Raw genomic sequence first — 27,730 nt, 5'->3', positions numbered from 1 at the left:
TAAATTTCACTATGTTGTGTGATTGTGTTTTCTACTTTCCTTTGTCATTTCAACTTTTCAACAAGAAGTACTTTCCCTGACCAAATGCCATGAGAACAGTTCCTGATCGAGCATTATAGAGTAGATTATGTCATTTTTATTATCAGTAAAAATAAATAAATAATGAAGGTATTTTAGGAATTCTTCAATCCTTATACAAAAACAGATGAGTTTTTAACCTAAAATTCGTTTTTGAAAGCGTTTAGAGGACTGCGGAACACTAAAACCCACGACGTCTACCACACGTTCAAAGATACAAAATACACAACCTCTAGCATTAAGAAATCTTGCTCATCCCAACCTTATCCCTCTAACCTTTCTTTTTTATCGGTCTCATGCATACCAATGGTTCGAGACACCAATTAGAATAAGAAAAACATGTTAAGCGTACCTTTGAGGTAACCCATGACCAAACCTGCAACTACACCATCGTGAAGATTTCAATGTAATTTATATGCCCATTCTTAAAAACCTTCTTATTTATTTGTTTTCACAATTCACCTATAACTGTTATCGGCACATAATACCATATCCGATTAACATCTTTGTTTTCCTCTATCATCATAAACTTTGAGAAGTGCATTTTTGGGCCTTGATGAACCATCGATGCCAGACCCACCCACTCATAACACTTGGAACAAACCAACCAAGCTATCCTACATATACAAAACAGGTGAGACGTTGTTTCTGTCTCCTCCCCACACATGTAATATATAAAAAAATGGCAACTTTAAAAGCCTAAAATATAAAACAAAGTGTGAGGGTTGGTATAATAAAGTTTATCCATTTTGGTTATGTTTTCTTACAGTTCTCATCTTCTACTTTACACTCCACTTTTAGAATGTACATCAAACATTTTTTTAATATCTTTTTTTTTTCAATTCTATGAATTATATGTTTTGACCATAATGTGTTGCACTTACGGGGCAGCACCAGCCTATGAATTTCTAATTCTTCTTCTATATTTTAAAAAAACTATAATTATGTCTAAGCTTTCCTTTATATACTTTATGATACTTGTATTTTACCTAATCATGTAATGCCGATAAAAAAAAACCTAATCACGTAACTTTAGTTTGAAAGTTGTCCATAAAAAAATATTGTGAAAATTGAACATCATCTGTAAGTATTAAATACATCATTAAACTACTTTTTTTAGTCATCGATCAAAATTTTATTTTTATTAAAACCTCCTTCATGATATATATATATATATATATATATATATATATATATATATATATATAGATGTAAAGTTTTTAAGAAAGTGCTAATATATCTTAAACTCTAGTTGAGAAATTAACATTGTTTTTTTTAAAAGAAGTGTTATAAACACATATTTCTTTTCATTTTCGATGCATTACATAATTTTTTAAAATACTTGAATTATTGACTTCGTATACCATCATCTTAAATCATTTTCAAGGCACTAAGTAGCTTTTACTCAAATAAAAGAGTACATTAATTATAACAGTCACACTTTAATTAATATTTTATTTAAGTAATGGATTTTTATAATATCTTTATTTTAATTAATTGATGTTTTATTTTATTATTGATATTTTTAAGATATTTTTTTTATGATTCTTGATTTGGTTTAAGATCTAAAATCTTAAATAAATATGAAAAATTATTTAAAATTTAAGATCTTAATTTTTATATTATATTAATAAATTTTAATAAAAAAAGTCTCATAAAATGTAATGTTAAACTCACAAAAATTAAATTATTTATTGAATATAGACTTGCATATAATCATATAGTAATCTGCACTAATAAACTTATTCATAAATATATTTTTATTGATATTATAGACTTTAATCTAATTTTTTCTTAGAGATATTTATTAATAGGTATATGTTATGTACCGTTTTTGTTAATATATAAGTTTTGTTCTAATTTCTTTATATTTTCTTCTTTTTTTAATAATACTATATTTTCATGTAATAGCAGATGATTATTGTTATTTAAAGTTTATTATTGTTATTAACTTAGTTGAAATGTCAAATTTTACAATAATATGTATAACATAAAGGTTTTTATATTAATAAAATTACAAAGTTCTTAGTTATTTTATATTTAAATTATTTTATTTTTATATATAAACTTTACATTGAATTAAATTTTTGATTTATTTTCGGTTATCATATGATAGGTTTGTAAAGGCATCATTACTTGAAAGAATAAGTATGATGGTAAATGGTTAATGTTGTGGGGGAAGCTAGCTGCTGTGTGGGGTCAGTGGGAAACACTTTTTAATTTGGGGATAGAACATCTATTCCTTGAATGTGATTGGATGAAAAAGAAGGCATGAGGAACGTGGCAAGGTGCTATTGGTGATCTAGGATCTTAGTCTGTAGTGTGTGGTGGGACCCAGAATTTGGGAATGTTAGTAACACGTGGCGGATCTTCCACCTAGTTATGCTTCTGAGGTCTACGTTTACCCAACTCACTGTCTCACGCTGTCTCGTTCACTCCCATACATTTCACGTCTCCTCACATACCCAACTCTGTCTTTTTGTCACTCACTCATTACTAGTTACACGTTTGCTTACAACTTGCATGAATTGCAAACTTTTTCTTTAAGTAATCATATATTTCCAATCCAAATTTTTTACACAATCAAATTACAATTTTTAATATTATTATTTTATTATATTATTTAATGATGGAGATCCCACATCGACTAGAGATTAGAACCTTTCATTGTATATAAGTGGGTGCAATCCTCACCTCATGAGCCGGTTTTATGGGTTTGAGTTAGACTTAAAGTCCACTCTTTCTTACATGGTATCAGAGCCATTTTGAGCCTATCTTAGCGAATGCTTGTGTTGGGCCTATCGGGCCGCTATCGGACAATACTCACCTCATGAGCCGGTTTTATGGTTTTTAGTTAGACTTAAAGTCTACTTCGTAATATTTAATTCTAAATTTATCTTTTATTATATAAAATTATTTCTAAACCTATTATATCAAGAATTATATACAATTTAATTTTATAAATTGTCAAGGTATCAATTTCCTATCTATAAATTACATTTCTTTTTGTGTCCATTATGAAATAAAAACTAACATCACAAATGATTAAAAAGCTAATTATATTTTTCCGGTATAAACAATAATGTTATAAGCAGCCATTTTTTTCAATAATATCCTAATCAATGGTATTTACAATGCTACATAGTAAATTTTAAAAATTTAGTTAAATTTTTGTAATTAATTTTCTAGTGCAAAATTTCAAAAAAGACTGTACTATTTGTAAATGGATCTTGTTATGGCACCCTAAAATGTAAGATTTCATAAAAGCTTGTTTTAGGATGTTGTAGAACCCCATAGTGTATAGAACTTGAAATAAAAGTATTAATTTATTTTGTAAATGTTGATAAATTAATGCTTAAAATTAATGAAGGGATGATTGACATTGATGGTAAATTCCAGTGGAGAGAATTGGTGTCCCTCTGCATCCTATACTACTTTATTAACCCATATATGAAGAAATATTGATAAGTAATAATGATTAATTGAAGGGATAATATAAAGTGATACGGTCACCAAACAAATCCAAAATAGTTGAAAAAGACAATTCTTAAAGTAAAGCAGGCGGTTGTGAGTGGTAGTAAACTGAAAAAAACATATCTCTTCCAAACACAGAGAAACACAGAGATGTAGATGAGAAAATGAAGAAAAATGATAATTTAATTTTTTTTGTATATAATTTTTTGATGTGATGGATTTAGAAACAAACATATATAATATATAATAAAGGGTAAGTTTAGAATTAAATAATATAAAAAATATTAAAATAATAATATTATATAATAAGGATAAGTTTAGAATTAAATAATATAAAAAATATTAAAATAATAATATTGAGAATTATAACGTGATTATATAAAGATTATTAGTGGAAAGCAAATAATGAATGAAGATACGAAGATGTGAAAGAAGAGATAGGATAAGGAAGTAACTTTTTTATTTTAATGTCTCTCTGAAGAAAAAATATGGAGGTGCTGTACATGCATGTAAGTCAAGGGCGGGCACATGATTGTGCTGGTAGAAATAGAGCCAATGGGAACTTGTTTTCTGAACTAATACAAGGAGATTAAAAAGGACAGCACAAGTGAAAATGACTGCCAAAATGGAAAAGCCTCACAGAAAAGATAACAAAAGTAACATATCACATTGGTTAACATCACAAACTTGGACCACAAATCACAAATCCTCAAGTTCATCCCATGAAGATTAAATCATAATAACAACTCATCCCCTACAGTGCCCAAATTCCCTTTATAATAGCCCCCACCATGCAACCCCTTCCCACTCCCAATCTCATCTCATCAATTCCATTCCCAATCTCCTCTCATCAAATTCCATTCCCATTCTCTTCTCATCAATTCCATTCTCTTTGCCTACACCTACTTTTGTCCAATTCCCACCCACCCTCCCACAGAAGTTCATGGCGACTCCAAATAATAGGCTCTCCCTCGCCATGGAGAGAACCGGGCAATGGTAAACATACTCAGCTCACTTCAACTCCATGCACCGTGCATGAATATGCTTTATACTCTACTAAATATAATTAATAACTTAACTTTTTTTTTGCAGGGTTTTCTCTCAAGACATACCAACTGATGTTATAGTTGAAGTTGGAGAAACCAGTTTCTCGCTCCACAAAGTGAGTATATTGTGATTTGAATGATTGTTACCAATTATGTGCCTACTGGTTCATGCGTGATTAAAGAAAAGGGTTTTGAATATGTTTGGTGCAGTTCATGTTGGTGGCAAAGAGCAACTACATAAGAAAACTGATACTGGAAGCAAATGAGAACGAGGTCACCAGAATCGATCTCTCTGATATACCAGGAGGTCCTGCAATCTTCGAGAAAACCGCCAAATTCTGTTACGGCGTCAACTTTGAAATAACGGTCAACAACGTCGCCGTTTTGAGATGCGCCGCGGAGTTCCTTCAGATGACGGATCAGTACTGCGAAAACAACCTCACCGGACGGACGGAGGAGTTTCTCACGCAGGTAGCATTCTTCACACTCACCGGCGCCGTCACCGTCCTGAAGTCCTGCCGCAACCTCCTCCCCTACGCCGACGACATAAACGTCGTGAAACGCTGCGTCGAGGCCGTCAGCGCCAAGGCCTGCAGCGAAGCCAATTTCCCCAGCTGTTCGCCCCCTAACTGGTGGACGGAGGAGCTAGCTGTTCTTGACATCGACTTCTTCAGCAGAGTCATCGACGCTATGAAGCAGCGTGGCGCAAGGACTCTAACCGTCGCCGCCGCGCTCATCACCTACACGGAGAGAGCGCTACGAGATCTCGTCCGCGACCACACGGGCAACGGAATCCGATCGTCAGATCCTGGAGATTCTGATTCCAGATCCAAACAACGCAAGCTTCTGGAATCAATCGTGGATCTCTTCCCTGCCGAGAAAGCAGCGTTTCCTATTCACTTCCTCTGTTGCATCCTCCGCTGTGCGATCTACCTCCGCAGCTCCACAGCCTGCAAAACGGAGCTTGAGAAGCGGATTTCCGCTATCCTCGAGCACGTGACCGTCGATGACCTCCTCGTGCTCTCGTTCACCTACGACGGCGAAAGACTATTCGATCTCGAAAGCGTGCGTAGAATAATTTCCGGATTCGCAGAAAATCAAAAAAGCAACGCGGTTTACACCACAAGCGAGTGCAAAGAGCCTTGCTCCGCGGCGATGCAGCGCGTGGCGAAAACCATCGACGCGTATCTCGCGGAGATCGCCGCACACGGCGATCTTAACATTTCGAAGTTCAACGGCATCGCTATCCTGGTTCCTAAAAGCGCGCGTAAGGTCGACGATGATATATACCGCGCCGTAGATATCTACCTCAAGGTACGTAACAGTCTATTTGCGTTCTGAAACAGTGAATCAGAGAAAACGACAGCGTGTAACGGTTTACCTTCTCTTTCTTGCAGGCGCATCCGAAGTTGGATGAGATAGAGAGAGAGAAAGTGTGCAGCGTGATGGATCCATTGAAACTTTCATACGAGGCGCGATTGCACGCGTCGCAGAACAAGCGTTTGCCGGTGCAGATTGTGCTGCATGCGCTTTACTACGACCAGTTGCGGCTGCGGAGCGGGGCGGAGGAGCGTGAAGTGGCGACAGAGAAGAATGAGCTTCATATGGATGTTTCGTTGGTGAGAGAGAACGAGGAATTGAGAACGGAGTTACTGAAGATGAAGATGTACATTTCTGATATGCAGAATAAGAACGTTAATAACGCTGAAAGCACTCATGGGAATGGAACGACGTCGTCTGGAAGCACAAAAAAGGCGACGTTCTTCTCCTCCGTTTCTAAAACGCTGGGGAGGTTGAACCCATTCAGAAACGGGTCCAAGGACACGACCCATTTGGAAGATGGGAACGTTGATTTGTCCAAGCCCAGAAGAAGAAGATTTTCTATGTCTTAGAACTTACAAGTTAAATCGATTGAATTAAATTGTTATGCGAGGTGCTTCATCGTGGTTATGGTTACTTCATCTTTTTTTAGTTTTTGCAATTTCTGTGTTGCATGTGCAGAATTCATATATAGTTTTCGGGTAAATTTCACGTGGGATCATGGATCATGCCAGTTACAAATGTGTTCTCTTCTGGTTCTTGTCAACTTCTATGCGTCATATTCTGTAAACTATTTTCTTTCTTTCTTTAATGCACTCTGTATATATAGTGTTGAGGATACAAAATTTCACATTTTTGTTGGAGTGATTTTAATGTTCAAAATATACATCATATTTATTCTTATCAAAAGAATAAAGTTTGTTGACAATCTAACACTAAAAAACACTATTCTACAACTATTAAAAATATTATATTATAATAAAATAATAATTTATTTAGATTTCCACTGAATTTAATTAGAGTGAATCTATCATTATTCTAATCATAAAAAAACTATTCTACAACTATTACAAAAATTATATTATAATAAAATAATTATTTATTTAGATGTTAATTGAATTTAATTAGTGTCAATTTATAATTATTCTAATCAAAATTAGTAAGAGTTGTAACACAGAGAATAATTTCATCTAACTATTACAATCAAAGTTCTACCGATTTCTAGACAAATTTGGAGTTTTCAAAACATTCCTAATACATGATTAGGACGTATAGAAATACAAATATTTACAATATAAAATTCAAAAGAACATCCTAAAGCTTTCCAGGACCTCTAACACCTGTATGATGATCTGCTCATGTACACATAGTACCGTTATCACAGTTCACAACACAACAAATAAAACAATGGTAAGCTAATGAAAATAAAACTTTAAAATATACACAATTAAATTAAAAGAGAAAACGAAATTACATGGATCAATTTCTCAATTATTCAATCTTCTTGAAATCCCAACATAAAACAATCACATAAATCTCACATGGATTTACACATCTAGGATATTCAACAAACAAAATAATATCTCACGCCTTCCGGGAGACCCGTATTAAGTAAGTCCTACTAAAGACTAACACTTGATCCAAAGATTACCAGCGAATTCTACAAAAAATGATCAGGGTAAGTTCAATACATCTCATATGTCATGGTGTGCATGAACTCATTCATAAGCTTCTCACCACCTCATATCTTAGTCTATGTGACTTAGATCATCAATGAAGCTCAAAGATCTTTGTTACCACATAGACATCAATATTTAATACACATACAAACATCAGTCCATACATTATCCCAAACGTATGAATTCAATTTCATTCCATTTTCATCATACAATATCATTCAAAACACGATCTACAACATTCAAAAGTCTGTTTAACATAAAAAAAACAACACTTAAATACTAAACCATCAACATCTAATATTTTTAAGTTTAAATAATATATAAACAAACAACACAATATATAAATACACAACATCCCTGTAAGAGAAATTGAATATTGGGACCACGTCCCTTCCACATTTAGATCTTCTATCCTAGGGTGCTATTAAAAATTAAATTTAGCTTCCCTTACCTTAATTATTTGCTTTCCAAGCAACCTTTAGAATTTTAGCCTATCGGATAAGCTTTAAAATATAAGGACCTAATGCAAATATCCGAACAGAACAAAAAATTAATATATAATAGAATAAGTTGAGAGAATTACTTTTCTCAACTGACTCCACTAAGACCGTTGACTAAATCATAGAGAAAAATAGAGAATAAGAGATATTTAAGATAAAAAAATGAACTTACTCTATTTAAAAATTTAATCGGGTAGGGGGGGAGGGGTCTGTGGCTCTGTTTCTTTATTTTTTTTATGTGCCATTACATTATATCCAACTACAAAAATTTTCGTCATCGAAAATGAACTTACCAAGAAAGAGATTAGGGTATGATGCTCGTATCACCTCTTCAATTTCCCAAGTGGAATCTCTAGAGATGAGATCCCACAATACTTTCACCATGGGAATACTTCTTCCACGAAGTTGTTTCACTTGTGAATCTAAATTTCTGATTGGATTCACTTCAAATGAAAGATTTTTTTTCACATGGATTGTGTCAGATTCTAGAATGTGGTTGGGATCAGGTATGTACTTTCTAAGCCGGAATACATGGAAAATGTTATGAATGTTCGCCAAAGGAGGAGGCAAAATAATTTCATAAGCCACATGGCCTATTCTCCTTAAAATTTAATAAGGTCCTATGAACTTAAGAGTTAATTTATTGTATTTGATTGCTCTTCCTACACCAGTGAATGGTGTAACTCTCAAAAAGACATGCTCACCAGCAGAGAATTCTTAAAGGTCTTCTTCTTTGATCTGCATAAGATTTTTGCCTCCTGAAAGATGTTTTCAATCTTTCCTGAATCATTTTGACTTTCTCATTGGTTTGTTGTATTAATTATGGTCCAATTAACACAATTTCACCATCATGAAACCAGCACAGAGGTGTGCTGCAATTTCTTCCATACAATGCCTCGAAAGGAGCCATTCCTATGCTTGCTTGGTAACTGTTTTTGTAAGTAAACTCTACCAAAGGTAAAAGTTCATCCCAACTGCCCAAATGATCTAACACACAAGTCCTAAGCAAATCATCTAAGGACTGGATAATTATCTCTGATTGTCCATCAGTTTGAGAATGGTATGTTGAACTAAGTTTAAGTTTAGTCCCCAAAGCTTCTTAAAGTGTTTGCCAAAATCTGGAGGTGAATATGGGATCTCTATCTAATATTATGCTGGAGGGTACACCATGAAATATGACTATTTCATCTATGTAAATTTGGGTCAACTTCTGCATAGAGATTCTCAAATCTATAGGTAGGAAATGTGTCGTCTTTGTCAACCTGTCCACTATGACCCAAACAGAGTCATGCTTCCACAAAGTACGTGGTAAGTGGGTAACAAAATCCATTGAGATAGTGTCCCACTTTCATACTAGAATGTCTAACTAGTTAACATGCCTCCAGGTCGTTGATGTTCAATCTTTGATATCTGACAAGTCAAGCAAGCAACTACAAATTTGGCTACATCATTCTTCATGCCATGCCACCAATAATACTTATTGAGATCTTGATACATCTTGGTCATTCCTGGATGTAAACTATGTAAACTGAGTTTGCTTTTATGACTTTCAAATAAAACTATTTGCTTTAGTTCATTACACCTTCCCAAGAGATTTAAAAAAAAATCTCTAAATAAATAATTATTTTTTGTACTCACTGGTTACTAAAAAATAAAAATATAGAAAGTTACAAACTTCCTATATCAACATATGAACAAGTCTGTCTTTCACACATGATTCAACGTACTCCCGATTTTACCTTTCAAAGCAAAATATGCTACTAAAATTTATTTTTTAATTTCCTATGACTCGTCAAGAAAGGATGTTGATGTAAGGCATTACTAAACCCTAGGTTAGTGCAAGAATTAAAATGTAAAAAGAAGTCCAAAGTTAAGAATTTATATTTAATTGAAGAAAAAGATTCATTCATACCATATTCAGATTGTATAATTTTTTTTTAATATTAATTTTTGAATTATATAATTTAGAATATAAAAATATAAAAATATAATTATAAATTATAAAATCTAAAATTTAATCATAAATTTTAAAAAAAGACAATTGAATTAGATAATCTAAAATATTACTTTAGAAAAATATATTATGAATTTCATAACACGAAAACTATTTGTAAATTTGAAAAACTTTCAAACTATAATCTAGAATATATTTTTAAAAATTGTTTTCAAATTCTACATTTCCAAAGAACACTTCTAATTTAAAAATGACTATGTAATCTTAATATTTTTTAAAAAAATAAAAAAATGAGAAACACTCAAATAAATGATAAATCAGTGCAAGAAAAAGTGAAATGCAACTAAAAAATTAACATTTTCCACCAAAAACCACAAATAGACTATCCCAGATTCCCAAATTGTATTAAGTAAAAAATCTTTAACCGTTTTGAGTTAATTTACTTTTTTCTTAAGGACAAAAATGTATTTTCCTGATTGTTATTGGGCTGCCGCAAGAACGTATGAAGTCTAGGAAGAAGCAGCCGTAATAAGACTTCAGAGTCAAGGCCCAAGTCCAATACAAGAATTTGTTTTCTTCGCTGACACGCCAACGAGGTCCTTTTGGTCATTACACTTTTTTCCCATTAAATATCATGAAAACCCAAAAAGGGAAAAACAACAGCAGCAAATAGAAACAATTTCATTCCATTTCATTCCGTTCCATTCGATTCCTATTTCCCACTCCAAACCCTATTCCCAAAAGTCTCATCAATGGGTTCCTCCGCGATGGTATTGGACCCAAAGCCCTCATCGGAGCCACCGCCATCGTTCCCGGCGACAAAATCCGACTACCTCCAGGGCAGCTTTGGTGGCGGTGAAACAGACGAGGATGACCTTTACAGCCGCCTTAAGTCCCTCCAGCGCCAGCTCGAGTTCATCGACATTCAGGAGGAGTACGTCAAGGATGAGCAAAAGAATCTGAAGCGCGAGCTGCTGCGGGCGCAGGAGGAGGTGAAGCGGATCCAGTCGGTGCCGCTAGTGATTGGCCAGTTCATGGAGATGGTGGACCAGAACAACGGCATCGTCGGATCCACAACCGGATCCAACTACTACGTACGGATCCTCAGCACGATCAACCGCGAGCTGCTCAAACCCTCGGCCTCCGTTGCGCTTCACCGTCACTCCAACGCGCTCGTCGACGTCCTCCCACCGGAGGCTGATTCCAGTATTTCGCTCCTCAGCCAGTCCGAGAAGCCCGACGTCACTTATAATGTCAGTTTCCTTACGTTTTGTCATTTTCACTTGCTGATTTTAGGTGGATGATGATACCTAGGGTTTTTGGTTAGTGCTGGATCGGTTTCTATTTATTTTTGATTTTCCGTTGCGGTTTGGTTAGGGTTTGTTGCGGCTACGTCACTCCTTATTGCTAAATTGGGTTATTTTGGGGTTAATTTCGTTTGTTTCTTGATTATGGTTTGTTGCGTTTAATGAGAGTTTGGGTTGATTGGAAATTTTTAAAGTGATTTTTAAGTTAGGGATTGGTTAAATTTTTTTACAGCTAAATGAATACCTAGGTTTTGTATATGTAGAGAGGAAATTGTTTTTAGTTTAAATGTTATTAAGGTTTTAAATTGCTGTTGGCGGTTTCTTGATAATCTGAGCATTTTCTTGATAGTGGGAAATTGCAGGCAGTTTCGATAGTTTCTTGAAATTGTGGAACATGGTATTGCGGGTTGTTTGGATAGTTTGATTAAATTGTGGGACTTGATAATGTGAATAGTTTCTTGATAGTGGTAAATTGCGGGTAGTAATGATAGTTTCCAGATATTGTTGGACTTGGTATTGTGGGTAATTTCTATAGTTTCTTGATATTGTGGACAAATGTGGCTGTTAAGGTAACGGTTGCAGCAGCAGCAGACACCCTCGGTACCTTGATCTTGCGAACGAAATTGTTATTTTAAAACCTTGAAGATAATAGTGTTGTATGATGGATGATTTGCTGAAGATAACAATAGATAGATTTGTGCTATGGTTTTTATGTTTTAAGTGGAGGTTGATTTCTGTATGTCGTGAAATTTAATGGTGGTGTTCTGGATTGAATGTGATTTAAAATGCAATGGCTGAAGCATATGGGGTTTGATTTACTACTTGTTGTAGTGAGTGTTGCTCTACTAATAAACTTCTAGAAAGCTACTTGGCCTCTTTAAGGATGTTGATGGTTTCTGAGAGTGAGTGTTGCTCTATTATTAAACATCTTAAATAGAACGCTTTAACACTTGAAAAATGAAAAGTCTTGAGTTTTTAGATGAATTGAAGTGTTTTGTTTAGTCATTGCAATTTAAGATAAAAAAAATGTTCTTAAATATGCAGCATGGATTTAATGTGATTTAAAATGGAATGGCTGGAGCATATGGGGTTTACTTACTACTGTTACTATTCTGTATGAAGCACGGACATGGCTCTTCAATGACATGTCCCCAAGTTCAACATCGGCATGTGCCATACACTTAGTTAAAGTGTCAAATTTAGAAATGTTATTTTTTGCCACTCCAGAACAACTCTGACACAGTGTTAATTAGGGTATACACGATGTTTTTTTGTTATTGTGTAAGTTTCTCTTATAATTGTAGAAACAAGCAGCAGATTCTAAATAATCAGAAGTATCTAGATATGTATTATTAGGAACTGAGGGTTTCTCTATCATTAAACATCTAGAGAGCTACTTGGCTGCTTGAAGGTTTTAACTGGAATCCTTTTAGAGGAATCAAAATGTCTTGCAATTTAAGATTAAAAAAAATTCATACTTCCAGACTTAATGGGACCCATTAATACACTTCGGGGTGTTTCTTAAATATGCAGCTTTGATTATAGGAATCTGATGTTATATGTTAAACATGTGGATGATTAGATGCTTGTTAAATTATGTGCTGTATTTAGTCTCAGAGGTTCCAAGGTGGTAACATTGACACTGAAAATTTTGGTCCATCATTCTGTTTTTAGGACATTGGAGGATGTGATATCCAGAAACAGGAAATCCGTGAGGCGGTGGAGCTACCCCTTACACATCATGAACTGTACAAACAAATTGGTATTGACCCTCCTCGTGGTGTTTTACTTTATGGACCTCCTGGCACTGGCAAAACAATGCTTGCTAAGGCTGTTGCGAATCACACCACTGCTGCCTTCATCAGGGTTGTGGGATCTGAATTCGTGCAGAAGTATCTTGGTGAGGTATGATTTTTAAGTCATCTTGCATTTGGATGTGATGTTGACAATGTTGTAACTTACTTTTCTATCTTAGTTTCTTTTTGAAAATGATGGTTTTCCAATTAGTAACTACTGATGCTATTCAGTTATTTTGCTATATATATCCAGTTATGCTTCAAATTTGGGGATTATATGTTTTTATTGGCGTTTTGTTGCAGGCCAATGTTTTTAATTAATGTTGTTCATCAAGTTTCCCGAGTTTCAAGTTCATGAATTGTACATGTTTTTTTTATCAATGGCTTACTGCAATTTCTTCAAATCTTCCCTTATATTTATATTTCAGGGTCCACGAATGGTTCGCGATGTATTTCGTCTTGCAAAAGAGAATGCTCCTGCAATTATATTTATTGATGAGGTTGATGCAATAGCCACTGCCAGATTTGATGCCCAAACTGGAGCTGACAGAGAAGTACAGCGTATCCTTATGGAACTTTTGAATCAGGTATCTATGAAATGATATTTCTGTAAGGTGTTGTGTGTATGTTGTGTACTAGTATTGGTAGTCACTAGGAGGTTGTGACTGTTGGCGAATTAATTTTTGTTTATCTCTTGACCTGTGGCTATTTGGCTTGACTACATTCTCTTTGTGTTCAGATCTTCACTGAAGTTTTGGTTTAATTACCCCTGTTTTTTCTTCAGATGGATGGTTTTGATCAAACAGTTAATGTTAAAGTCATAATGGCAACTAACAGAGCAGACACTTTGGACCCTGCTCTGTTGCGTCCTGGAAGGCTTGATCGTAAAATTGAGTTCCCTTTGCCTGATCGACGCCAGAAGAGACTTGTATTTCAGGCAAGCATTTTTGGTTATTTTATATACCTTTCTTTCCTACTCTGAAAGTATTCATGCTTATTGAAAGTTTTATATTATAAGTGGGAAATTTCATTTTGTCTTGCAGTATCTGAAAAGTTTTAATTTATTTATTTTCAGCTGTTTGCTAACCATATTATTTGATGGTTTCATCAGGTTTGCACAGCCAAAATGAACTTGGGTGACGAGGTAGATCTGGAGGATTATGTTTCCCGTCCTGACAAAATCAGTGCTGCTGAGGTTTGTTCCTGTTGTATAATTTTTGTGCCAATATTTATGTAGGGATGCTTGTTATTTTATGATCATTTGTCTAACTATTTAGTTTTTATTGTTTGTTCACATTCATCATCCATCTTAATTGGAAGGCTTGAACCAAATGTTAAGAAACACAAGGGTTTGATTGGCGGCTTCTTTTAAAACCATATCAAATAGCTAACTTCGTTTAACCGATTCACTCAAACTGAAAAGTAATGTTTTTTTAATGAAAAAATATCAAATGTTGAGAAACACAAGGGTTTAGAACCATATCAAATAGCTAACTTCCTTTAACTGGTTCACTCAAACTGAAAAGTTATGTTTTTTTTTATGAAAATGTCATATCACATCTTTATTTAATGTTTGTTTATATTAATTGACCATCCCATTGGCATCATTCTATGGGGAAATTGTGGAACAGAGGTTAAGGTACTAACTAGTTATCAATTTTCAAAATAAAATGTGTAAGAAAGGAGAACTATGAGAGAGAACAATTGTTATCACCGTGAGAAAGATTATGTTGTGGAGGACCTATTCTTCAAGCTTAAAAGCTATTTAATTGAAGAATAATATTCCATGTTTGGATTAAAGTTGACAAACTTATTATTTGATGATTGTTGGTGCCTGCAGATAGCAGCTATTTGTCAAGAAGCTGGAATGCATGCTGTTCGTAAGAATAGATATGTCATACTGCCAAAGGACTTTGAGAAGGGTTATAGGACAAACGTGAAGAAACCTGATACTGACTTTGAATTTTACAAATGATGATGTAGCTTTTAGATTGGTTTGTGCTTGTTAAGTTCATATACAGGGTACATTTCTAGAGGAATCATGAGTCATATATTCACGAGAAATGACGCATTGTTTATGTTTCTTGTCGACCTTGCATCTTATTATGAAATTTAGATGATTTAATTTACGAAATATATTAATTGTGGCAGCTTAATATTCATTACGTACTGCATGTCTCTGATTACTAAGCACCCTGAAGCATTGAGATGTCCTCACTTTGATGCTTTGATGAATGATTGCCTAAGGCGCAAATGTTTCTGATTAAAATCTGTTCTTCAGAGCACATCTGAAATTACAGTAATACTTAGTAGACTTGAAATATTTATCAATTATTCAAAATCTAACATCTATCTCTTTCTCAGAAGGTTAAAGTGTCTCCAGAATATTTGTTGACTAGATGAACATGCATAGTTTCTCTTGTAATCCCATGCATTTGAAAGTTCGTAATGAATGAATCTATAACAATGAAGATAAGCTATTCCCAGTTGTTTGTGCCTCCAGCAGCAATTTGTCTAGCAGTATTGAGTGCTACTGGTAAAAACGAAAAGTTGTAACACGTGAACTCTCTTGGACCAAAATAATTGGGGCCAAAACATCAACAGATAACAGTTGAGAGGCAATTTCTCCCAGCACCATATGATATATGATATGCACCTGACTTAACTTTTTAAATTCAAAACATATACTTACGGTCCGTAAGTCATATTTGTTTATGGATATTGCTATCCAGAACTGTCAACTTTATGATATTGGTATCTGGAATTGTTAGCTTTCTCTACATTGGTTAGTGCGACGCGTACTGTGCTTGGTTGCTGAGTGCTGGATGCACTAAGTGTAACTTATTTTCCACTTGATTAAAGGTGTTTTTAGTCATTTTACATGAACATGTTGGTGCCGATTCAAGGTGATATTGTGTAGGAGAATCTGCCCAGTTGAGATCTATTAATCTTGGCCATTATTAGGGTGTTGTGGGGGAAGGTTGATAGGCATTTTGGTCCCCAACAACAGGGAAATAAACAAGGAAGACACTTAGGGTTAAGTAACAAGTGATGAATATATACAAGGGGACCATTTGGGGGACCATGAAAGAAGGCATTTAAAGGATTTGGAGGAACAGTGCCCGTGGGCTCAACTCATTAAATTTTCCAATATAGCTAGATTGGATGAAGCAGAGCAGATTCAAATATGGATTCATGCTTAAATGCTCATACGATATAAGAACCATTCTTTTCCTAATTTTATCAGAGTTGGTATTCTCATAAGTTATTATCAACCTTTTACTTGCTAGTTTTGGAATCCTTTCACTTTATAACCCACAGACATAATCCTTATTGTCATTATTATGGCATTTACCTTTTTATTCCACCCTTGTTTAATTAGATGGTTGATTACAGCTTCAGACAATGAATGGATGGGATCATTTCCTGAAACATTTGCTTGCAGTAATTACTATAACCCCCAAGATGGAGTGTTGTCAATAAAATATAATGGACTCTTCTTCTAACTTTTTTTAGTGTACATTATAAGTTTCTTTGTAGTTTAAAGACAACAAAAACTTGCTGCTATGATAATGATTTATAATGCGGGAAGAGTTGCTTCTTTGTAGTTTGAGGACAGCAAAAACTCGTGGCTTCTTGTAATCACCACTTGTCTATTCCTTGCTTCTCCACTCAAGGCTGTTTTACATCATAGTTTGTGCACTAATATATAACATTCCTTTACTAATTATCTTAAAGCATTATGAATAATACTTCATTCAAAATTACGTCAAAGTGCATTAAAAATTTGGATACGAATACGCTCTCTGTTTCTAATTATAAACACTATTTTGTATTTTTCTTGTCTTTTTTACAAAATCTTGTTTATATTTTACATTAATTATTTTTGACCAAAAAATTACCCTTAACTATTTTAGTTTATATTTCAAGATTTTAATTTTGAAAACTAAATTTCACTACTACTATTCAATCAATAGATGAATTACTTAAGGGTAAATTTAGAAAAATATTATAATTATAAACAAATTTAATTTTGTTAATAAATTAGTCAATTTTTTAATAGATGTAAAATTATTTATAATATTTTAGTGGGGATAATACGTTCCTCGATATTTATAATATTATAATTATACACAATGGATCGAAGATGTAGAAATCATATAGTCATCTATCTTGGTTGGCAATGGATCCATTTTTGTTAAAATCTCAGGATTTTGTCTTGTGAAAATTTTATCTCTCTCTGCTTTATTACTGTATTCTGATTTTTGATTTGTTGATACCCCAGGTTTATTCTCTTGCAAATTTTACTTCCACATCCTCACTTCATGTCAGCAGTGATTTTTTTCTTCCAAGATGATCCAACTTGAAAATCAGTTGTTCTCTGGACTTTAAGTGCCTAACACAAATATTCGCTAGGATAGGCTCGAACCTGGCTCTGATACCATGTTACAGAGTGGACTTTAAGCCTAATTCAACCCCATAAAACCGGCTTGATAAGGTGAGGTTTGTACCCATTTATATATTATGAAATGTTCTTATCTCTAGTCGATGTGGAATCTCCAACAACTGTTTTTTCTCCATATCAATGTCATGTGCAAATTGAGTCATGAAAGTGCTTCTTATTTGTGTCTACTACACTGCTTAGCAATTCCCCTTCTTCAGAAGTTATTATTTGTTAATTCTACAAGTTTTGTAATCAGTAAATAGAGATGCTGGAAGGCTTTCACGTTATTCTCAATTTGGTTGTGTTTGGTGAATGTGGTTAGCAGAAATGCCAATTTTTTCACCGTTGAATTGACATAGGCATTGTCACAATTATATATGTTTTATATATATGGGATGAGAATTATACTTAAGGGATATAGCTTTTGAGTAAACTTGACCATGAGATGATATCATGTATTGGAAACCTTTCTGGATAATCATATAATTAATTAGGAATAAAGTATGATTTATGATAATCACTATATAAGAAATCTATTGTTAGAAACAACTCAATAAAATGTATATATGAAGACTTAGTTAAGATTTTAATGATGTTGAGAATTTTCATTTATTATTTTTGTTAGATTTGGAGAGTAATTTTGAAGTGATTTTTGTAAGAGGATAATAAGTTCTAGATACTTATGAGTTATTTTAAAAAAAAATGAATTTGAAACAATTCTTCCATTAGAGCATTCTGACACATGATATTTGAAGTGTTGCTTATAACTTGTTGAGTTCCTTTTATAAGTAACGATTCATAAAGAATCAAAATTAATATCTTGTTCAAGTTCATAAATGATAAAAAATATAGTTTATTAAAACTATTAATAGTATACTTCATTTAAAAAGAAATATAATTTTTTAATAATAAGATGTGACATTACAGAAATCATATATTTTTTTCAATATATAAAATGATTGTGACTTACTTCCAATACTTAAATATCTATTCCAAATCCACCTTTTAGAGTTAAACATTTCACATATATAAAATCATCTTGAAAAAAATTCTATAATATATTTCCATTTTTATCCATCAAGCTTAATCATGGATCAAAATAATTTTTTAAATCATGTAATTTCATTTATTATTTTTTAAAATAGAAAAAAATATTTAAAATTTGACGTGTGAAATAATATAAACTACGATTTTAATAAAATTTGATATAACTGAATTCGTATCTAACAAATAAGTTTAATATAAAAATTAAAATTGTAATACGATTTGAGAAATTTTAAAATAATTTTTTTCATTTCAAAACATATAAAATAAAATTATACCATTTACGAAAAAAAAAACAAAATATGTTAATGTTGACCCAACTTAAAAAAACAACATATTTTTTCCTCAATGATGCAGTTTGTATAATTGCAAACTGGTTCTCAAATATACCCTATTATATTTGTATATTTGTAAAAATGATTGACTTTTGGAAAAAAAATGTTAAAATTAAAATGAATGATTTGATGATTGGGTGGTGGTTCCATGCACCCTCTAAATAAGGGGTTGATTTGACCTGCATGTGCTCAACCAACCAACCTTCATTCTTTATTTCCCTTCTCCACCCAATATTTCCTCTAAATAATAAACACTGTTCTCACCCAATATTTCATGATCTTTTCTTTTGAAAACAAATGAGAAAGTTGTCACACACAACTCATATGTGAAAAAAAAATAGATTCCTTAAATAGACCCAAAGTTTGGCCAACTAGCATGCATGCAATGTAATTAATAAATATTCATAATCATGTGCCTTCTTTGTAAAGCTTCTCCCTTTCCATAACACTACTTTAATATTATTGTATAACACATAAGCTTATGAGATTTAAACACTTATCTTAAATGACGTGTCGGATACACATATAAGATACATATACTCATAAAATACGTATTGGTGAAATATTCAATTTAAAAAATATTTATTGAATTTATGATAATTCTAGTCCGATTCTAACATAATTTTAAACAGGAGAAATACATTAATTTTCTAAAACTCAAATTTATTATATAAATTTATATTATGATTATAAAAATAAGGAACAACTAGTAATGAAAAACATTTTTTGTTAAAAAAAATTAAAACATACATGTGGAAATAAATTTTTATTATCAATTTATATAGTTCATAATTTTATAATATATATATATATTCGTGTTCTAGACTTTAGAGATTATACATATCTCTCTGTATCATATCAGCATCTATGTCAGTGTTTATGAATCAAATAAGTTATTTCAACAAAACAAAGCAAAGGATGAAGGTGCTATGTTTAAACACTTCTCATTCTTCTTTTGGAGAGACACCTATGTGACATTTAAAGAACTATATGCATTGAAGTTTTTTTTCTTTATTAGTTAAAAGTCATGTAAATATATAGTAACATAGTTAATCAATGAGAAAGGGATATATAATCGAGTGAGAATCATCCATGATCTTTCAATGACCCCAAAAATAAGTCAAACTGTGAACTTCAAATATAATTTACATGTAATTTAAATAGCAAAAAAAATACAGCCACTTTGTATTAGGATTTAAGAAACTGTAATTCTTTAAAAGAAGAGAATAGCATAAAAGATAACTAAGGAGTACTCTGTATATTTATTTGTAGGAATTAAGTTATAATAGGAAGGATTTTGATAATTTTACATCCAATTTTTTTTCACAATAATATTATTATTTTAATAATTTTTATATTATTTAATTACAAAATTATTTTTATTATATATATATATTTTTTTAAATGATCAGTTATATACAACTTTAAGCTGATATATAAAGTATGTTTTTTTTAACTATGGAGCTCCACATGTCAGATCACTTATAGTAAATAGAATTGTCCAATATTTTTATATATCATTTGATAAACTAAATTGTCTTGATTTAGTCATGTTCTTTCATTGTACTTAGTGGTTCAACTATTTCTTGAAACAAAATGTTAACGGTAACATTAATAACTTTAATAATAATAATAATATATAATAATAATAATTATATATCTTTTGATAAATAATTATGATTTGGTATTTAGAAATCTATCTCACAATGTAGTATTAATCAAAGTAATTATTATATAGTGAATCATTTTATTTTATATGGCAGTTTACAAATAAATAATAATAACTTAAAAGTCTTTCTAATTTGTATTCTAATGAAATTCATATTAAGAAAATTACACTTGGACACCTTAAAGTTGTATTGTAAAAAAATAGAATATATATATATATAATTTATCATTCTAAATATGCCATATTTAGAAAAAGTAATCTATTGTCATGGTAAAATAGATTCACATGTGTTGTAGTTGTTGGAATAGTAAAAATAATTGTAATAGGTTCGGTAATATGGATGTTGGTGGTTCTTTGGTAATGTCAACAAAGATGATCTTTGTTCTCTTAAAATCATTAAAATCATTGTATTAATGTGTGTGTCCATATTCCACTACAATTCTAGGAATGTAACATTTATCACTAACAACGAGATTTATCAATTTCACAAAATGACAAACTTTTGCATAAAAGACAAGATTAGAAGAACAAATGAATGACAAAATTAAAATCCGAAGTAATATTCAAACTATAACTAAAATACCAATATTGTCTCAATTATGTTTCCTCGGAAAATTGTTAGTTTCTTAAATTTTTTCTGACATTTTAAAACATTCTTACTTTTATAATAGAACACTAGTAAACAAATCGCAGTTAACCTCAGGGTATGTTTTTTTCACCTTTCGTTAAAATTGTGTGAGACAAAAAAATCATCTATTAATTGAATAAATAAATAAAATTCAAAATTTAGTTAATTTTCATTTTTTAGTAAATTGACCGGATACTTTTTTTTTTATCTTACCACAAATATATTACATCATATTTAATCTCACTTACATGAAAAGATGATTAAACGCATTTTTCCCGTTATTACGGGAACCATCCATTTTTAACCAACAAATTTTAATCATTTTAACGTTGAGAAGAAAACCCAAAAGTTCTACAATATGCTATTTATATCTATTTTATTTAGAGAAATAAATAAATAAAGAATGTGTTTCTGTTATTTGATAATAATATCAAGCATAATTAAATATAGGGTCCCTCCTATGTTCTCCTTTGTGATAAAGTTCCATAAATTAAAGCACACTTCTTTATGCAAATTACCAAATTTGTTAAATATGGAATTAGAAAATGAATCATAAACAATATATTTTTATCATTTTTCCATAGCTCTTTTAAGTTTCTCTCTCTTATCATCATGGTGATGAAATGTTGAAATTATGGATCAGGACTTCCACAAATTTGGTGACCACCATTTGTTTTTTGGCTAAAGTTGAGACATAATGATACATGGAGTTGAAGCTTCTTATTCAATTGATTTATTGTTTATTGTTTAGTGACCATGGTAGTTCTATAGTTCACTTCATTCAGATTTTGAACAAAACTACCCTAAATTCATGTTTTTTTTCCATATTCCATCATCATTGTTGCTGGCCATTCCAATACTTAATTTCCTAGAATTTCTGTCTGCTCCTGCCTTCTCCTTTTTACCGCAGTTTAATTTTGTTTGAAATTTCACAAAAAAAAAATTATAAAATAAATCCTAAAAATAATTAGTTACTATAGTAATTAAATTAAAAATTATTTTAAAAATTAAAAAAAAATATATTCTAAATTAGTTTCTATTATTTTTAAATAGTTTCTAAATTGGTATCTAATTAACTATCAATGTTTTAACTACCAATTATTTCTAATTTAGTCGCTATAACAACTAATTATTTTTTTCATGATTTTCTTGTAGTGATCCCTCTTAAATATTAATTGAAAATGTTACCTATTAATTGATTTGACCTCAAGTTTCTTCATCATTAGAGTTAATCGCCATATTCGAGTTATATCTTGAAGGGACGTATTGGAACAACCAAGCCTCAGTCGAGGTTTAAGCTAACAAATTCTCACATACGACATCAATAATGTTTCGATCTCAAGTTCATTGAGATAATATTACTAGGATCAATCACCGAATTCAAAGTATTATTGACTTTGAAGTTCGAAGTTTCGTCACGATTTTATCTTAAGAGAAGGTGTATTTGAAGTGTTATTGAATTGGACTCCTAATATTATAAGAAAATAATTAAATATAAACCAATTATAAAGACAATTTAGTTATTTATTGACTAAATTAGATATTATTTTAAAAACTAAAAAAATTATTGATATATGAATTAATTTATATTATTAATAAATACCAACTTTAGAATCTAAATAAGTCGTAGCTAAATTCTTTGATAACTAATTAAATATTAATTTAAAAATTATTTATCAATGAAAAATTAATTTAAATATAATAATTTTTTTAGTCTTTAAAATATAATAACTAATTATATTTTATATTGATGTGTGTTTAATGAATTTTCTATTAATTAATGTAAGCAATTTGAAACAATTGAATTGAGTGTACCATACATTCATGCATAGTAATATTGTTAACTTAAAACAATATAAATACTATTTAATTTTCATTAATTTTATAAAATTGAATTACAAATAAGTTGAAATTTAATTAATTTTATGAAGTTATTTGTTAGCATATTCCATTGCAATAGTTGTAAGTTGGTTCGTGGATATATTGTTTGTCTTTTATCTTGGTTTTAACAGTGTATACAGTCTTAGCATAATTGAGTTATTTTTTGATATCCATTTGTGCATTCTTTAATATTCTCTTAGTTGGAGTCTGTTTGAGAAGTTTGTATTTATAAATTAAAGAGATCCAGATGGATCCAGCAAAACCTAAAAAAGTGGTTGAAAAATAGAAAGGCACATTAGTTGGATGTGGATTTTGTTCTCATGCTCTCTCCCCAAACACGTCACAAATAAATATCATTATCAAACTTCTAATTGTGTTTTATATTACTTAACCAATCACTCTAACTCCCTCTAAAAACAAAATAATGCATTAATATTTATATCACACAGTTAATTATGCTATTACCTGCCTTTGACTATTTTTACCACATAAATTATTTTGAAATATATTTGGCAGCTTACAAGAGAAAAATATAGATTTTTTTAATATATATTAATCCACAAACCTTCAAATTCAATTGCATTACTAAAAATTATTTTACTAAATCAAATTTAATTTATGATGGAAGGGGAACTACATAAATCTCTCACTTCTAAATGCTCCTAAAATTAGCTCTGTTTTGCCTTTGAAAATGCATTGCTTATTGTTTATGATGTTAAATATGATATATTATCAATGTGTTTTTTCATTGTAAATTTCTTTCAATGAAATTGGTTGTAACATTCTTCCATGGTTGATCATGATTTCATTGTAATTAATTATGTATTTCAAGATATTTGATTTTTATATTAATTTTATATATCATTATTATTATTAAAAAAATATTAAATAGAAACTAATCTTATAAACCAAAAATAATTAGTTAAACTGAAAATTTATTGGTATCTAAATTAGTTTCTACGAATAATTTTTAAATTGATATCTAATTAGTTATCAAGATTTTAGTTATCAATTATTTAAATTTTAAATTAGTAGTTAACTAGATATATATTTAAAATTTATTTATTAATAATATAAACTAATTAGATATTAATAAAAAAAATTAGTCTCTAAAGATTTAATTTTTATTTAATGATTTTTCAGTATATGACTAGTTATCATGTTTCCAATAAAATTTAATTTTAGATTTTGTTTATTTAAAAGGAAAATACAAAAATGAAAATATAAAATAAAAATAAATTTGTTAAATTATGTTTTTCTCTCTTTTCTTTCCAACCAAATGCATAAATATTTTATTTTTCATTATTTTTTCTCTCTTTCCAATCTACTTTACTTCAACTAAACAATTTTATTTTACATTTACTTTTCCTTTTTCTTTCACTCAATTTCTTCCATCACAACCAAACAAATGCTTAGTGTCTTTTTTATTGTCTTCTCTTTTACACTTTAGGTAGGATGATGATGAAAAGCAAGAGAATATAAAGAGAAATAAAGAAAGAAAATTTTGAATAAAAAATAAGATTGTGTGAATTAAGTAAAAGATATTGAGAAAATGAATGAAAAAACTGTAAGGAAATGTTTTTTTTTTAAAAACATAATAATAATAATAATAATTTCTTATATAACGAGTATACCACTACAAGAAAATCATAAAATAAAAACTAATTTTAGAGAAAAATAATAATTAGTTGCTATAGTAATTAAATTAGAGAACATTTTACAAACTAAATTTTTTTTTGGTTTATAAATTAATAACTAATGAGCTACAGAGATTTTTGTTACCAAATTTAAAATCTAAATAATTGGTAGTTAAAACACTGGTAACTAATTAGATACCAATTTATAAACTATTTAATAATAATATAAACTAATTTAGAAACTAAAAATATTTTTAGTATTTAAAATGATTTTTAATTTAGTCATTATAGCAATTAATTATTTTTTATTTCTAAAATTAATTTTTATTTTATGATTTTTTTTTAGTGTACTGTCATTACAGAAAAATACAAAGATAATATAAAAATACATACAAAGAAGAGACAATCCATTATTGGATTAACATAATGAAGTATGTAAAAAAATATATAGTTGATTATGTGAGAGAGATGATGAAATTTTAAAGACATATTTTATTATAAAAATACACGTCTACATCCAAAAACTCTAAAATAATATAAAAGATTAGTTTAAAGACATGTACTTGAAAGATTTATATATTCCTTTATCTGGGAATCAAATTCCAAACATGTACTTAAAAGAAAAAAAAAATAGTAATTAAGTTCCACTTGTGTGCATGACTTAATTCTGTCATTCTGTATTGTTAATGGTTAGTCTTTGTCTTTGTCTATAATATTCCCTGCACTACAACTAAAGACAAATTGTGACTAAAAACAATTTCTAAATTTCAAAAAGTTCCCTTTCTTTTTCAATCAATATTCTTCCAAAATGTAGCTAAAGACAATTTTAGTGTGCAATTTCAATTTCTGTGGAGATATTATTCCATTGACTCATTTCAATCTCCACAAAGTGCATAATTTCAAATTAAGAGCATAATAAGATGCAGACTCATTGATTTGATGTTATCAAATGAATTGACAGAATGACAAAACATTTTATTTTGGACATTATCTTTGTAGAAAAAGAGAGAGAAATTGTTAATAATTTTGGCACGTGTAATAAAAAGGTGTTATTCAAATACTTTTATTTTATAATTTTATTAGTAATAAATTATTATTACATATTTTATTTTATAAATATACTTTTTTTAGGACCATAGCTAGTTTGATATTAAATTAAAATTTTCTTTTTAACATTTAATTTATAATGATCTTTAATTAAATTAAGTTTGATAACTTTTAATTTATAATGATCTTTTAAGTTAAAAGAAAAAAAAAGACAAGTTGTAACGACACTTTTTTTATAAAAAGCAGAAACAGTGTGCCCACTATCACTTTCTTCTTCCAAACCACTTTCTCTCTCTCTCTCCAATTCTCTTCTCTCCCTCTCTCTTAATTTCTCTCCCAATCTTCATCTATTTTAGAATCTGATCATACCACGCTGTAGCAGAGGAGTTAAGGAACATTTCTACCCGATCAGATTTTCAAACAGAGTAAGTTCATTTTTACTCTAAATATCCTGTGTTCTCTGTTTTTCCTTAGGATTTAGTCATCAATTTTGGTGGGGTCAGTTGAGAAGTTTAATCCTCTCAACTTATTCTATTATATACTGAAATTTTGTTCTGTTTGGATAATTTGCATTAGGCCCGTAAATCTTGAAGCTTATCCAAACGGTGGGGAATAAAATTCTAAAAGTTGTTTGGAAAGCAAGCAATTGAGGTAAGGGAAGCTAATTTAATTTTTAATAGCACCCTAGGATAGAAGATCTGAATGCGGAAGGGACGTGGTCCCAATATTGAATTTCTCTTACAGGGGTGTTATTTGTTTATATATTGTGTGTTTGTTTATATATTATTTAAATTTGTGGAAATATTGGGTTTTGATGATTTAGTATTAAAGTGTATTTTTTTTATGTCAAATAAACTTTTGAATATTGTGGATAACTTTTGAAATAATATTGTATGACGAAATGGTATGAAATTGAATTCATACATTTGGGATAATGTATGGACTGATGTTTGTTGTGTATTAAGTATTGATGCCTATGTGGTAACAGAGATCTCCGAGCTTCACTGATGATCTAAGTCACATAGACTAAGATATCAGGTGGTGAGAAGCTGATGGGGGAGTTCATGCACACCGTGACATATGAGATGCACGACTTGGGTTGTATTGAACTTACCCTGATCCTTTTTGTTGGATTCGCTGGTAATCTTTGGATCAGGTGTTAGTCTCTGGTAGGACTTACTTAATACGGGTCTTCCGGAAGATGTTGTTTGTTGAATATTCTGGATGTGTAGATCCATGTGAAATCTATGTGATTGTTTTAATGTTGGGATTTGAAGAAGATTGTGTAATTTGAGAAATTGATCATGTAACTTGGTTTTCTCTTTGGATTTAAGTGTGTATATTATAAAATTCTATTTTCAGTAGCTTACCCTTGCTTTTCTTGCTGTGTTTGAACTGCGATGACTGTACTATGTACACGAGCAGATGACCATACAGGTGCAGGAGAGCCTTAGAGGTTACAGAGTTTTATTTTGAGCTGTGGATATGTAAATATTTGTATTTCTATAAATCCTAATCATGTATTAGGAATGTTTTGAAAAACTCCAAGTTTGTATAGAAACTGGTAGAACTTTTATTGTAATAGTTATATGTAAATTATGGGGTGTTACACAAGTAATTTGTATTTTGTTAAAGTTCTTAATTGTATCTACCTACTGAACTTAAAGATAACTTTTAAGTAGTAAAATGTAAATTATACTTGCAATAAACCATTACCCTATGAAAAAACCATAAACTGTCATATACAATGATATTAATTACTTAAAAGTCATGTATATGATAATTTATAAATCTTTAGCTAAAAAATGTCTTTCTATGTGCATTAATTGATGAATAAAATATTTATGAATATTTTTCTCATAATAGAACCATTACACTGTCGATTTCTTGA

The 27,730-nt window shown here is 30.6% G+C and overlaps 2 protein-coding genes and 1 long non-coding RNA gene across 3 annotated transcripts; all 3 read left to right on the top strand.

The window, feature by feature from the left end:
* The first annotated feature begins 4,313 nt into the window (after nucleotides 1-4,313).
* Nucleotides 4,314-6,770, top strand: LOC137831580 (root phototropism protein 2). Its single transcript, XM_068639314.1, has 4 exons — nucleotides 4,314-4,548; nucleotides 4,645-4,714; nucleotides 4,809-5,912; nucleotides 5,996-6,770. Exons 1-4 carry the CDS (start codon nucleotides 4,496-4,498, stop codon nucleotides 6,488-6,490), a joined length of 1,722 nt encoding a protein of 573 aa, XP_068495415.1. The 5' UTR covers nucleotides 4,314-4,495; the 3' UTR covers nucleotides 6,491-6,770.
* Nucleotides 6,771-10,660: 3,890 nt separating this feature from the next.
* On the top strand, nucleotides 10,661-15,290 carry LOC137831579 (26S proteasome regulatory subunit 6B homolog). Its single transcript, XM_068639313.1, has 6 exons — nucleotides 10,661-11,304; nucleotides 13,033-13,263; nucleotides 13,583-13,741; nucleotides 13,939-14,091; nucleotides 14,266-14,349; nucleotides 14,995-15,290. Exons 1-6 carry the CDS (start codon nucleotides 10,804-10,806, stop codon nucleotides 15,127-15,129), a joined length of 1,263 nt encoding a protein of 420 aa, XP_068495414.1. The 5' UTR covers nucleotides 10,661-10,803; the 3' UTR covers nucleotides 15,130-15,290.
* A 10,834-nt stretch (nucleotides 15,291-26,124) lies between these two features.
* Nucleotides 26,125-27,421, top strand: LOC137831578 (uncharacterized). Its single transcript, XR_011084450.1, has 3 exons — nucleotides 26,125-26,264; nucleotides 26,416-26,490; nucleotides 27,265-27,421. It is a non-coding gene; the product is annotated as an uncharacterized lncRNA (long non-coding RNA).
* The last annotated feature ends 309 nt before the right edge of the window (nucleotides 27,422-27,730 follow it).

Source organism: Phaseolus vulgaris, chromosome 6, assembly GCF_000499845.2.
Source record: "Phaseolus vulgaris cultivar G19833 chromosome 6, P. vulgaris v2.0, whole genome shotgun sequence".
Lineage (NCBI taxonomy): Eukaryota > Viridiplantae > Streptophyta > Magnoliopsida > Fabales > Fabaceae > Phaseolus > Phaseolus vulgaris.
The sequence above is the reverse complement of the archived record's forward strand: the minus strand, read 5'-3'. Positions and strand labels throughout refer to the sequence as shown.

Coding starts and splice junctions, on each gene's coding strand:
- LOC137831580 (XM_068639314.1), top strand. CDS start 4,496: ATGGCGACTCCAAATAATAGGCTCTCCCTCGCCATGGAGAGAACCGGG. Junction 4,549..4,644: donor ATGGAGAGAACCGGGCAATG/GTAAACATACTC, acceptor TTTTTTTTGCAG/GGTTTTCTCTCAAGACATAC. Junction 5,913..5,995: donor CCGTAGATATCTACCTCAAG/GTACGTAACAGT, acceptor TCTTTCTTGCAG/GCGCATCCGAAGTTGGATGA.
- LOC137831579 (XM_068639313.1), top strand. CDS start 10,804: ATGGGTTCCTCCGCGATGGTATTGGACCCAAAGCCCTCATCGGAGCCA. Junction 11,305..13,032: donor AGCCCGACGTCACTTATAAT/GTCAGTTTCCTT, acceptor TTCTGTTTTTAG/GACATTGGAGGATGTGATAT. Junction 14,350..14,994: donor ACAAAATCAGTGCTGCTGAG/GTTTGTTCCTGT, acceptor TGGTGCCTGCAG/ATAGCAGCTATTTGTCAAGA.